Source organism: Pinus tabuliformis, chromosome J (assembly GCF_031772625.1).
Source record: "Pinus tabuliformis cultivar Carrire ecotype Pingquan chromosome J, CPIR1, whole genome shotgun sequence".
Taxonomy (NCBI): domain Eukaryota; kingdom Viridiplantae; phylum Streptophyta; class Pinopsida; order Pinales; family Pinaceae; genus Pinus; species Pinus tabuliformis.
In genome coordinates, this window is record NC_142295.1 from 513,707,245 (window position 1) to 513,720,724 (window position 13,480).

A 13,480-nucleotide genomic window follows, 5' to 3' on the forward strand; every position below is an offset into this window, starting at 1 on the left:
GCTTCAACCACTTTGATATGGTCCTTACACCATCACCAAGGCTATTGGAGACAACACTTTTGAGCTCAGTATCCCCCCATTCCTTGGCTTGCACCCAATATTCAATGTGGACCACCTTTGGCCATACTTTCCACCATTGATGAGCACACCAGACATTGTTGAGCAACGACACCAACAAATCTCAACCCAGACTACATTGAACATGCCACAACTAATCAGATCATGGACACATAGATCAAGAACACTTGTCAATAGAGGATCCAATTATATTGAGTTGTGAAAGTTGGTCAGCTCCCGCACCAAGCCAAGTGGCTCACTAGGGACCAAGTTCAACATAAGTTTCCCCATCTTATGGAGGCACTCAATGCAATGGGGACCATTTCTTCCTAAGGGGGAGGATTGATCCAGGTGTATATTGGCAGCCGCCTGCCTATTCCAGTTGGACCCCCAACATTGTTTCCTTTTAGTTTCCTTAATTCTAGCACAACTTTCTATTTTTGGCAGTTTTTTTAGGTCGTGAACTTCCCAAGCCGTTTTGAGGCCCTAAACGATGTTTTTTGGGAAAATGCACCAAACTAGAAATCAAAGGAAAGGGCTTTCCAGAAAAATTGTTGTCCTCTAATAGATCTTTCTAGCGAGTTATCATTGTGCCAAATCGAGATCCTATTTTCAAGTTTTCACCCTGAGAAGTTGGTGTTCCAACTAATCCCAATGGGGCCCACAAACTTTTGGCACTTCATTTCCTAGTGTTAGGTATTTGGATGTTTAGGGTTTTCCATTGTTTCTCAATAATAAAAAGGCCTTGGATCCTCATTCTAACAAAATCAGAAGACATGTAGCCATCACATCTCTTCTCATAGATAATCTACCATCGCCCGAGGTAGTTTATTTTCATTCTCCATGTAAACAATTTTTAGTATTTGTTATTAATTAATTGAAGTTCAGTTTTCATTGTAGCTTTGTTTTTATGTTTAAATCTATATTTAATTTTGTTCCTACATATATCTAAATCAACTTGTGAGGCCTTTAGTCCCATCAAAGTTTAACGCTCAAGGCGGGGGGCTCAATACAACCGATGTACGTGGATGGCTCTGATTTATCGTGAGGCCCCCTCTAGCTACCCCTTACTGATATGGCACCCCCCAGTTGTACCACTCTAGTTATTCATGGTGGAACCTCATGCTAGATGGAACTTCGTGTTGGGGGGCTTTAAGTCTTGGTTCCAAGACTTGGAAACTTACACTATCTCGAGAATCGAGCCCCGAGATTTGAGTGAGAATTTGGCTAGTGGTCATGACTCGACTCAAAAATAAGAATTCAACGTATGAACCCCAAATAACTAGAAAAAGTCAAATTTCTCTCTCTCTCTCTCTAATCTTACGCTCCCTGATATAAAATCAACAACCACTCAATAATTGTCTCCAAAGAATATTAACACAATGCCACAAAGATCAGACACATTGAACAAAGTATATAACTCTAACTTGCATTACATGTAGATAAACAACTGCACCATACACAATGAATATCTTATCTCATTTGCTTTAACTCTGTCATCCCTTAGCCTAGACAAAAATCTCCAATACAAAATGGAGGTTAACAACTCTCCCAGATTTTTCTACAGTTGTCCCTCTTTCTAGAGACTAATGCCACTCCACCTAATATAATATTTACATATGTCCCTTAACACTTTAGCATAACCTCTGTATTAATACAAATTCTCTTAGGCTAAATATCACAAATTATAGGTAAATACAAAAAGGAAATTATTTACATGGGTGAAATATCTTTCTGTTGAGATGCTCTTGCATTAATTTGGTACCATATTGAATTATTACTTCCTCGATAATTATTTCTTCCATTCCTTGTACACAAACAGAAATAACAATCCTCTCAAAGAGTTTCGAAGGCAGTTCAAGAAGATCCTTTATCCACCATTCTCTGTTGACTTTACTTTTATTTGTTTAGGACTAAAAACTTCCATGAAAACCATGTGTGTTATAGATTTAAGACGTCTATTAAGAATTTGAATCTCATATGTCAAGGGAAGCAGACCTAAGCATTTATGAAGAACAACCAAGGTATCTTCCCAACTTTGTAGAACAACTTGATTAAGATAAATATTGGTTTTCTCGCAAAGCTTTCCTTTGACACACTCTTCAGTCATTTCTTAAAACTTTGTTGCACATCTCAAGGCTACAACATTAAAGGGATTCATATATATTGTTGACACAAGCTCAAATATATTATTTTCTATTGTCAAAGTGATCCTTGATGTGTTGGATAAGCTCTGTTTCAGATAATCACTTTTTGACATTAGAGGATACAGAGATTGTTGCCATATTCGAAAATCAATAATAATTTCTCCATCTTATGGAGCTTGTGGTCATGATTCTTCACATGAATGTTGATATTTGTAGGGAGACTTTTCACTACACACCATGCTTAAATGTTTTGTTAAAGAGCAAACCCAAGAGATGAGCCAAAGGATCCATCATGCAAACAACCTTCTACATAAACTTCTCACCTTCGTAAGCCATGTTCATATACATAACCACATTCCCTATATTGCCAAGAATTTCAAGTTTTAAGGATCAACCTCAAATGAAGCCCTCAACAGGTGGGCAGAGACAGGAAATTTCTAAAGGGATGGTGAAGGAATTCTAAGGCATCCAAGCTCGATTTGGTTTTGTGACCTCGAAACCAGTTTAGGTGAGATCACAATAGTGTGAGGGTGGAGGTGGTTTAGCCTCTGGATTCCCTTGGTTGTTCATGGATTGGTTTATCCCATGAGATCCCACATTCATGCTTTGAATATGGCATGGGGGTGATTAGCTAAAAGAAAGATTTGGTTCAGCTCAATCTATGGTCGGGTGGTACGTGGAAGTCCCTAACTTGGTTGGCTTTTGCATATGGTTAATAAGAGCTAAGTTCCTCTTGTCTTTATGAGTAAATGTACTTGTTATTATGTGGCTTTAATGGTTGTTCTATCATTGTTAATTATCTAGTTATATGTTGGTTATAAGCATGGTTTTATGACAGTTTTAAGTATGGCTCTTATCACCTTTTAATTGATGAATGATTGGTTAATGAATGCATGACCTAATTGGTATTATTGCAACTATTGTGAGAGGGCATTAGTCCTTCTTGGTAAACCTCATATAAGTTTCAGATCTCTATGTTTAGATATGCATTCATGACCTGTAGGTTGCATGTTCACTATGTGTTTGACAGAATGACTGTCATGGTTAGACCAAGTTAGGTCAAGTCCTTGAGTAAGTTTTGTGTTAGAGGCTTTGTCTCTGTGTTATTTATCATCTTTGGAAGTTTCATTAAGTTCTAGGCAGGGGTCTGGATCCTAGCCCTGAAAAAGTGGCTTAAATCTTGCAGTCGCTGGCACAAAACTACCTGAAAGAGACTACAGTCGCTAGGAAGTAGGCCTATGGGAGTGACTGGAGGGTTACAATCACTTGGAGGCCTTATCATGGGAGCGACTGGGGGTCTAGCTCACTGAAAAAGAAATTTATCTCAGGGGATGGACACCTGGAATGGTTGGTTAGTTCCCAGGGGTCTTGTAGCACTTGAGGGAAGTCAGTAAGGTATTGTTTTATTGACTCCATTTCCTTAAGGTCAAATAGGAGGGTGAGTCATGTCATAGTAGCCGCTTAGGTCATGTTTACCCTCGGCAAGCCAGTGAAAGTGGGTAGATATGAGAGGAGGCGTGTTACATGTAATTCCTCATAAGGATAGTAAAAGCCCTTGCAAGTCCCAGATCTACAATTTTAAGTAAGCCTTTACTTTTGTGTAAAAATAGGTTTTGTGGCTTTAAATCATCGAGGAAAATCAAATACCATTAAAGATTATCAATAAATCTAAAAATGTAGTGATTTTGTTTATATGGCAACATGATTTGAACTCTCACAACATCTTAGGCTTAAATTGATAACAACTGGTTTGTGATGATGTACTAAGTAGCATAAATGAATCCAGAAAGAAAGTTAAGCATATAATTTGAATATTGTATCTAACATCACCTGTGCATGACACCATGGTTGTGAAAATGAGCTACTCCTTCGTACAATTGAAACATGAAACTTTGTAATTTGAAATCTATTTACAAAAATTATAGCCCCGTCTTCAGATAAATGACAATATAATAAAACATTGAGAATAATGTATTTCAAACCTATTGAATCTTGTACAAATATGTAACTTTTACAGCTTCAGGCATATTCAATTTCAAACACGACTTGTATGTTTTTTTGGATTTTATTATTTTGCTTCAAATAATCAAAACATATAATGGAAGAAAAAGATTGTGAAAAACAAACAAACATATATAATATATTGTAAATGATCAAGAACTATAATCTTTATTGATTTCTTCAAATTAATTTCAATACATCCTATGCAATATGCCAAAATTTCCAACCTCTGAACCCTCTTTTCGGAAGCTTTTTCTTTTTATACGAAATGAAATTACAACAATCACAACTACTTTTAATAAATATCAAATTAAAGCAACTAAAACATAAACATAATTTGTAAACTATTAAATTAAACATCATTATACAATAGATCCTTGGTGATTTGAACATAACACATTGACAAGACCTTTGTGAGTTTGTTTGGAATATATCTCGAGAATTAGAATGCAAATTGTGTCAGATGGTTCCACTAATCACCTATTGGATAATGACATCCAACCATTCTCCTAAAGACTACATCTAGTTCTGTATATTTTTGATAATTTGGTTTTATCAAAACCAAGTTCTTTAATTGCCACCATAACTGAAACTCTCTATGCAGTTTTTCAAAAAATACTTTGCCTTTCAAGCCTTCTTCACAACCTATCATCTTGTTTTCTTTGCATTTTTCTCTATACAAAACTTCTAAATAAGCCTCTCAAGGCACTAGGTTATCATATTGATCCTAACATGAGGGTAAATCTAATTGTATTAGTTTCTAGAACTTATTTGAAAACATGTTAATACTCTTTTCAATGGATTTGCAACGTTCTTGAGCTTGATTTCTCATGTATCTCTTTATCAATACTTTATTTGCATCCATGACTAATTGTGTTTGATCCTCTACACCAATTGCCTCTAACCGCTCCCAAGTTCTTGTATTTATAAGCTTTACAATTTTTGTGGCCACTTGGGGCATATCACCCAGGTCCCCTTTAACCTGTCTAATGGCATGCTCAGTCTTGCAAACCATGGCTTTTGCATCTCCAATTAATCTAATTGAATCCCATATTTCATTAATCTTAGATATGAATTTATCCCATATTAGTTGTTTTACCTCAATAAGTGGCAATCTGTTTGTTGAGGAGCTTCTAACCTACTTATTTTAGCCTGTAGTTTTCTTTTTCCTTCCTCTTTTATTTTACATAAATCCTTTTTGTTGGAGCTCTTGTCTCATAATCGTTATTTCATCAAATTTTCCTTTAAGAAGCTTTTTATATCTATCAAGTTCCACTATTGTTAGGTACATGCTGGATAATGCTTTGGCTAATCCATCAGAAGCATCTCTAGGTACTGTTGGTTGCTCAATAGGCTTATCAGTAGAAGAAGATGATGACACAAAGAATATTTGACTTGGAGTCACCTGTGTCAATTTCTGAATCTATTCATGGAGATATTGAATTTCTCCATTCCTTTCTATTATAATTGATACTAGAATTCTTTTTTCTCTCTCAACTTAGACCAACTCAGGAGTTTGGACATGCTTTGTATTAGGCACCTTTAACTTTTTCTTCAAAGCTCACAATTATACTTCCTTTCACTATACAAGGGCTTTAACTGACTTTGCATCTTTGGGATTTGCTCCCACTTTGATGATCCGCCCTTGCAATTCTTCTATCCACGTATGTTTTGCCTTGGAAGGAACTCTCTCTTGCTTTAGTTTATTTGTGACATTGGCCATCAACAATTTATCTTTATCTATGTCCAACCTTGTAGTAACTAAATCATTGTATATTATTTGAGTAGCTTGCCTTTGTAAATCAATCTTATCGAGAATATTAATGTCCTTCAGATTCATGTAGATATTAATTGCTTGGCAATTTGGACTTGTCTACAGAATTTAAGACTTTTAATGTATTCACTTAGCTCACATATAACACACTATATTGAACTTTGATTAAGCCTTCAACATGCTATTCCTGTTGACATGGCTTATATAGTGCCACCAACTATAGTCACTTACGTATTAATCTAAAAATAAGTTTATTAGATCGCATCTTGCAATAGACATACAACAAAATATAAATATTAACACATTATATTGAATTTTGATTAAGCCTTCAACATGTTATTCCTATTGACATGGCTTATCTAGTGTAACCAATTATAGATACTTATGTATTAGTCTTAAAAAATGTCGATTAAGCTACATCATGCAATAGACATAAAACAAAACATAAGTATTACCATCACAAACACCACATCTAAGTTAACAACATAACTTCTCCAATAATAAGTAAGATATGCTTTCATATTTAGAAAAACAATAAGATATGAATTCATATTTAAAGAAACAAAACTTCAACAATCTACTTTCAAAACTTTATATGAGACCTCTTGTTTGTGGGAAAAAAAATCATTTTAATGTGAAAGTTAAAAACATACATTCTGCCTTATATAGTCCCACATCCACACCTCTCACCTAGTCATCTGATCTTTATGTGAAAGAATTGTTAAATGCAAAACAAAGGTTGGAGGTTCTAGAAGCTAAAGAGCAGGAAAGAGATTATAAAACTCATATAATAATAGCTGAGAACAAGGCTTTAGCAGAAAGTAATAAAGTTTTAAAAGAACAAGTGGCATTGCTACAGGAAGCTCTCGTAATATGGAAGACAAAATGGCAACGCATGAAGGCGGATGTGCAAAACATAAAGAAATCTGTAGTGGAAAGTACAGAGGTGGTGAATGCGAAATCATCCCAGGATAAAGGGAAAATGATTGCCCAAATAGACAACCATGAAGAGAAAGCAAGAGAAGAAAGGAAAAGAGATTCCACCAAAGTTTCCAAAACTTGGGCTCAAGTTATTAGCAATTATGCTAATAAGGAAGGAGAAACAAACATTCAGGTTGACAACATGCAAGATAGAGAAGGCAAGGAAAGACAAAATAGGGCAACAAACATAATTATTAAAGGGGTGAAAGACTATGGGAAAAATGAATGTACTCTTGACCTTGCAAGAGACTTCTTGAAAGACAAGTTTCTATGGCAAGGACAAATATGCCAAGCATGGAGGGTGGGTAAGTTTAATGGGGAGAGAGCCAAGCCCATAAAAGTCATCATGCCTAGCTTGCATGATAAATATATCATTCTAAGCAACAAACATCTCTTGAGGGGTTCTCTTTCTTCCTAGAAGAAGATTTAACTGTAAAACAACAAGAGGAAAGAAGGGAGGAAATGTTAAAGGTACGGGAAGCAAGATATGAAGGCAAGAGAGCATGGATTTATAAAGGCAAAGTTGTGATAACGCAATTTGAACCTCCTTCCAAAATAGAGCAGCAAGATGGTAATAAAGAAGAGGCAACAAACTCTTCAACATGAAATCAAGAAGCAAGGTCAGTATGGGAAAGCAGGGACAAAGACTCAAATGCGAGTCTTGCATGTCAAAATAGATAGCAATCAAAGTCATACCTAGTTTCTCTTAAGATTAGTTTGTTGGAACTGTAGAGGTTACCCATGGAGACGAGGACCTGGGTTAGGGCCTATTGTGGAAGATAGAGACATAATTTGCCTCATAGAAACACATAAGCATGAAGGGTGCAAGACACCTTTGTTTGAAGGATACTAGAAGATGACAATGTGGAACAAGGCAACAAGGAATGGCAAAGGACAAGGGGGTATCATGGTTTTGGTAAGGGAGAAAGAAGGTCGTCTCATTCAGTTAGAAAAAGAAGACTCAAATAAGCAATTCATTTGGTTTAAAATATCAAAAAATGGAAACCACATCAGAATTGCAACATGCTATTTTTGCGCCGCAAGTTTCAAAAACCTACAAAGGTAGAGGGCTTGACCACAGAGATCCATTTGCATCCTTAAAAGCGGATATTGCAACTTATTCGCAGCTAGGTGAAGTCCTTATGGTGGGTGATTTCAATACTAGGATTGCAAGTGAGCAAGCTAGCATTCTTTGCTGTAAAGATGATTGCGACCCTATTTGGCTTACAGAAGAGAGTAATAATCAGTGGGAAAGAAGTTCAGAGGACAAGGGCTGCAATCTATTTGGTGCACAATTGCTTACTCTATGTGGGGCCTTTGATTTAGTCATTTGTAATGGCTTGACTAGATGGGCAAAGTCTGGTAATTTCACTTGCAATACTTACAATGGAGCAAGTGTAGTAGATTATGTAATTTGCTCACATGGTTTGTGTGAGAAAATGGAGGAAGTCTTGATTGGAGATTAGCTGTGGGACTTAAAATAAGATCACAAGCCAATTTTTTTATGTTTCTCTTGGACTAGAAAGAAACAATTAGAGTTAAAAGTTCAGCATGTCCAACAAAACCTCCCACATGGCATAATTCTTTTAACCCCATAAAATTGTAATACTTTCAAAATAACGTTAGAGAGGCTCTTCGAGAAGGAGAAAATCACAATTCACAACCTTCATAGTCATGAATTAACACATTTAATTCAATGCGCACTTGCAAAGTGCAAAAGAGCAAAAATTAAGAAGTCTGAAACAAATTGCTTTCCGGTTAATGCTTGGTTTGACGAGGAATGCAAAAAGGCAAGGAGAATGTGGAAAGAGTCAAACAAGAATAACATAAAGCTCAAAGCTTACAAACAATTATTAAGCAAGAAAAAGGCCGATTTCATGGTTTCAAGGAGGGAAGAACTAATCTTCCTTGGTAAAAATAATCCTAATTTATTTTGGAAGGAGCTCCAACCGAAAAAGATACAAACTGGAAATAGTATTACAACTTCTAAATGGTTTGACTATGCAAGACAAATCTATGAGCAGGATCCCAAGGGTGACCCTCCCCCCTTGGTCAACGCTGATACTGAACTCTTCATGGTGCAAGAGGTAGAGATGGGTATCAAGAAGTTGGGTGTTGGAAAAGTAAAAGACTTAGCTGAACTCCAAGCAAAATATCTAAAGTGGGGCTCAAAGATTCTTGCACCTCACATTACAAAATTTTTCAACAACATCATATAACAGGGGCTTCCCACAGATTGGACAACTAGTCTGGCAATAACTCTTTTCAAGAGCGGTGACGTCAATAATCCCTCCAATTATAGGACCATCATGATAAACCCTTTGTTTGCAAAGCTATTGGAAGCATGCTATAAAACAAAATTAGCAAGTGGGCAGAAGAAAAAGATAAGCGTGCTAAAGGGCAAGCAGGTTTTAGACCTAAACATTCCACAGTTGATCATTTTATACCTTTAAGGCACATCATTGAAAAAGTTTGGGAGAAAAAGGAAAAAGCCTTTTGTTGCTTTGATGATTTCAGAAAAGAGTTTGACTCGGTTCCTAAGGATAAGCTTTGGCACAAAATGAAGGAACTTGGGGTTCCTAAACATTTGAGAGCAGTTGTGCATAGGTTGTATGAAGAGGTGAAAGCCAAAATTAGAACTTCAGTAGGAATTTTGAAAGTTTCAAAAGCGATATCGAGGTCAAACAAGGTTGCCCACTGTCTCCTACCCTTTTTGGTTTATATATCGACAAGCTTGAGGAGTGGCTAAATTTGCAAGGGGGTGATGGTATCTATTTGGGCAAGTTTGTTATAAGGCTTTTTTTGTATGCAGATGACCTTATTCTGCTTGCTAAACCGACTCTTGGTTTGCGAGAGCACTTACTATCCCTTGAGCATTTTTGTAGAAGTGTGGGGATGCAAGTCAATATCAACAAAACGAAAGTAGTGGTTTCCTCTAAGAAAAGAAAACATAACCAACATAAGTTCTACTTTGAAGGCAACATTCTGGAAGAAGTTGCGGATTACAAATATCTCGGAATTGACTTCAACAAAAATCTAAGCTGGAATGGTTGTAGAAAGAAAAGAACTTTGTGGGGTTGGAAAGCATTTTATTCTTTTCAAAATAGGTGTAGAGAGGCAGAGTTATGAGACTGGAGAACCACTCAAACTCTTTTTAGGCTTCTAGTGATTCCGGTGATTCTCTATGGTTAGTGGTTTCCTCTAAGAAAAGAAAACATAACCAACATAAGTTCTACTTTGAAGGTAACATTCTGGAAGAAGTTGCGGATTACAAATATCTCGGAATTGACTTCAACAAAAATCTAAGCTGGAATGGTTGTAGAAAGAAAAGAACTTTGGGGGGTTGGAAAGCATTTTATTCTTTTCAAAATAGGTGTAGAGAGGCAGTGTTATGAGACTGGAGAACCACTCAAACTCTTTTTAGGCTTCTAGTGATTCCGGTGATTCTCTATGGTTGTGAACTATGGGCCAACAATACATCCGACATGCAGTGGAGATAAATTGAGAAAATTCAGATTTGTTTGATTACAAACAAATTCAAGATTAAAAGTGCAGTTCCTTATGCTATCTTGTTAAGTGAAATAGGGACTGCTCCTATTGAAGCAATTGCTATGGTGCGAGTCATAAGGTCTTTAAAAAAATTTGAGTAAATGGAAGAGGGTAGATGGCCTAAGGTTGTCTTTAATGACAGATTGTGCAAGAGAAAAAATACTTGGATGAAGCAAAATGACAAATGGTTTAGTAAATGAAGTATTTGCTTGAACGTGTGTCCTATAAACTGCAAAGAGATAAAATCTTTTGTTATGGAAAAGTTCCACAAGTGTACTTGGGATAAGGAGCTAGGAAGAAAGAAAAAATACTATATTGAAGTGTTTAATCTCACTCATAGTCATCAATCAAAAACCTATATGGAGACCATATCTCTTGGAGAGCCAAAATTCTTATTGCTCAGTTAATGACTAATTCTCATCAACTTCGTTATGAAACAGGGTGCTGGAAAAGGCCAAAAGAAGTGTGGGAGGAAAGAGTATGCATTTTTTGTTCTTCCGAAAAAGTGGAAACAAAAAAACATTTCATTTTAGAATGTGAGGCTTACAAAGACAAGAGGAAAAATTATGGAGATATGCTAGCACCTAGTTCTTGGGATAATCTATTTAGCAAGAGATTTGTCGAGGAGCTGGGAGCATTTATTTTGAAGCCTCACAGAAAAAAGGTCAAATTTGAAGAAACAATCTGTCCTATAAACTATCTTCAACCTCATAAACATTAAAATAATTTCTTTCTTCTTTCAACCCATACCATATCTCTTTCAAAATTTAAACTTACCTATAGTTTTTCACTAACAAGCACATCCTCTTTACAATTAGACTCACTCAAACTATACAATCTCATCTCATTCCACACTCCATCTACATTTGAAAAGTTAATGGAACTCGATGTTCCGTCATTTCTACTCTGTCAGGAGACGTAGACAGGCAGCGTTTTGTTTCACGTAGATATAAACTCATTGCCGACTGGATTGTCCGGAAGAGATGGAGCTCCTTATCAAATCTTCCTCATTCTTTAGGCCGACGACGTTCCTGGTCACCTCTCGGGCATCTCGGGTTCCAATCCCGCAGAGGGCAAGGGCAAGGTTTGTGACCCTTGCAGCGGATAAAACTCCTGGAAGCGATGATTCCGTCACCAAATATGGGAGTGTCCGCGTCCGCTTTGCCCCTTCACCTACCGGAAATCTTCACGTCGGAGGTGCCAGGACTGCTCTCTTCAACTATTTATTTGCCAGGTAACTTGCTCCACGCACAAAACTCTCTCTTTTAAGGATAAGAAAATTTCCGTTTGATTGTCGTCGACATTAAATGCCAAATGCCTTTTTTCCTCTTCTGTCGACCTTGAACATTTTCCGCACTGGATTCTGCCTGTTTAACAGTACATTTTGGGCCTTGCTCGCATAAACCCATCCGTCAAAACTCTCAGTGTGATATTATTATCGTGAGCAGGTCTGCATAGACATTTCTGGAGATAGTGCCAGGACCAACTCTTATGCAGAAGATATAATTGTTTAGGAAGGCTAAAAAGGAAAGAAAATCAGATGGTTTTGAAGGCGTTTGTGAAATCAATTTTGAAACGAATGATAAATTGTACACGAGATCTCGGACTGATTGAGTTACCGAGACTGGAAAAGGTGAGAAATTCTTTCCAGGCTTCACATGATGGTGCTTATGTTCAAGCCAAACAGTTTTATTCAAAATCATCTAGCTTTGGATGGCAGTGAAATGGGAAAATCAAAGCAATGCTTGTGGATGGCATCCCTACGAAACCTGTTGGTGTAGTCTAATGAGAGGGATTTGAATTGGCCACTTGCTGGCATGGAACTAGCCAACTGTCTTACAACATTGATGACAACCAATTGAGTTAGGCTGTGATTAGCTAACTTACGGATGATAGCATGGTGTTAACAATATGGAACTTACAGTCTTATAATGCAAAATGAGACATCATACGTTTAGAATGCCCAAGATATATTGCACAATTGCAGAAGAGCATAAAACTCAGATTCTACTTTATTGTAGAGTGCAATACTTCTCTCCAAACCTGCTCTTTCTCTACTGTTCCTCTTGTTTACAAGTTTCTCTCACATAAGTTTTTGCTTGTTTGTTTGTTTCTTTAACCATATCGGGGAGATTTATATCAGTAAAAAAAACTGCTGCAGAGTACTTACATCCAAGTCTGCTTCGAAACTGACATAAAAAAGGTATATACCTTACTATTTACCAGCCTATACCAAAGCCTAATTGTATCCAAAGACAAAATTACCTGGCACTTCTGAGTGGATTAGATTCTACAGAAAATACCTACTATACTCAATGTAATTTTGATCTTTGTATTTGTCAAGAAAAAGAATTATTATTTTTATAATTAATATGAATGAGTTTCTTGCTCATTCCATAGGAAACTCATTCTATAGGTCTAGGAAAGTCAAAGAGTCAAGATTATATTGAAGAGCTCTACTTGAGCATCTATGTAATGAAAATGGGTCAACCTAGTGTCTAGCAGCCCTCCAAATGACAAGCACCATCCTCTCTGTCACGTCGGCTTGGAAATCGAATTAAAAGACTGTCAAGTCGGCTCATAAAAGATGACACACTAGTTCAGTGGTCATGTCGGCTTATTTATGGAACCTAACTACTATATATAGGCATGGAAAGTATCCACATTATAGGCATAAAAATATTGCGGATGTCTCTGAAGTTTCGGTGGTGATTATAGTAGGTAATCACAGTCTCAAAGATCTCGCATACCTCTAAGAAATCTTGGTCAAGTTCAGTGTTACAAGAATCTCGAATGAAGGAATATTACAGTGTCTCGGTTGGAGTAAGATACCATGACTTTCGGATGGGTATGACAGGGGATACACTCTCTCACAGTCTTGGCATAACTGTGATCTCGGTGCAAGAAGAATATAGTTACAATCTCGGTGAAGACATCAGTAAGAGAGACTCAGTCTTGACATAACCATTAT

At 36.8% G+C, this 13,480-nt stretch overlaps 1 protein-coding gene across 2 annotated transcripts in view; it reads left to right on the plus strand.

The window, feature by feature from the left end:
- The first annotated feature begins 11,356 nt into the window (after positions 1 to 11,356).
- The window catches only part of ERS (glutamate tRNA synthetase), a 176,660-nt gene continuing 174,536 nt past the window's right edge, over positions 11,357 to 13,480 (plus strand). The window contains exon 1 of one of the 2 annotated variants that reach the window (XM_089378038.1): positions 11,357 to 11,743. In XM_089378038.1, coding sequence (XP_089234164.1) covers positions 11,493 to 11,743 — 251 coding nt within the window. In that variant the 5' untranslated portion in view covers positions 11,357 to 11,492. The remainder of the gene's footprint in view (positions 11,744 to 13,480) is intronic. The other variant, XM_089378039.1, reaches the window with a different exon arrangement.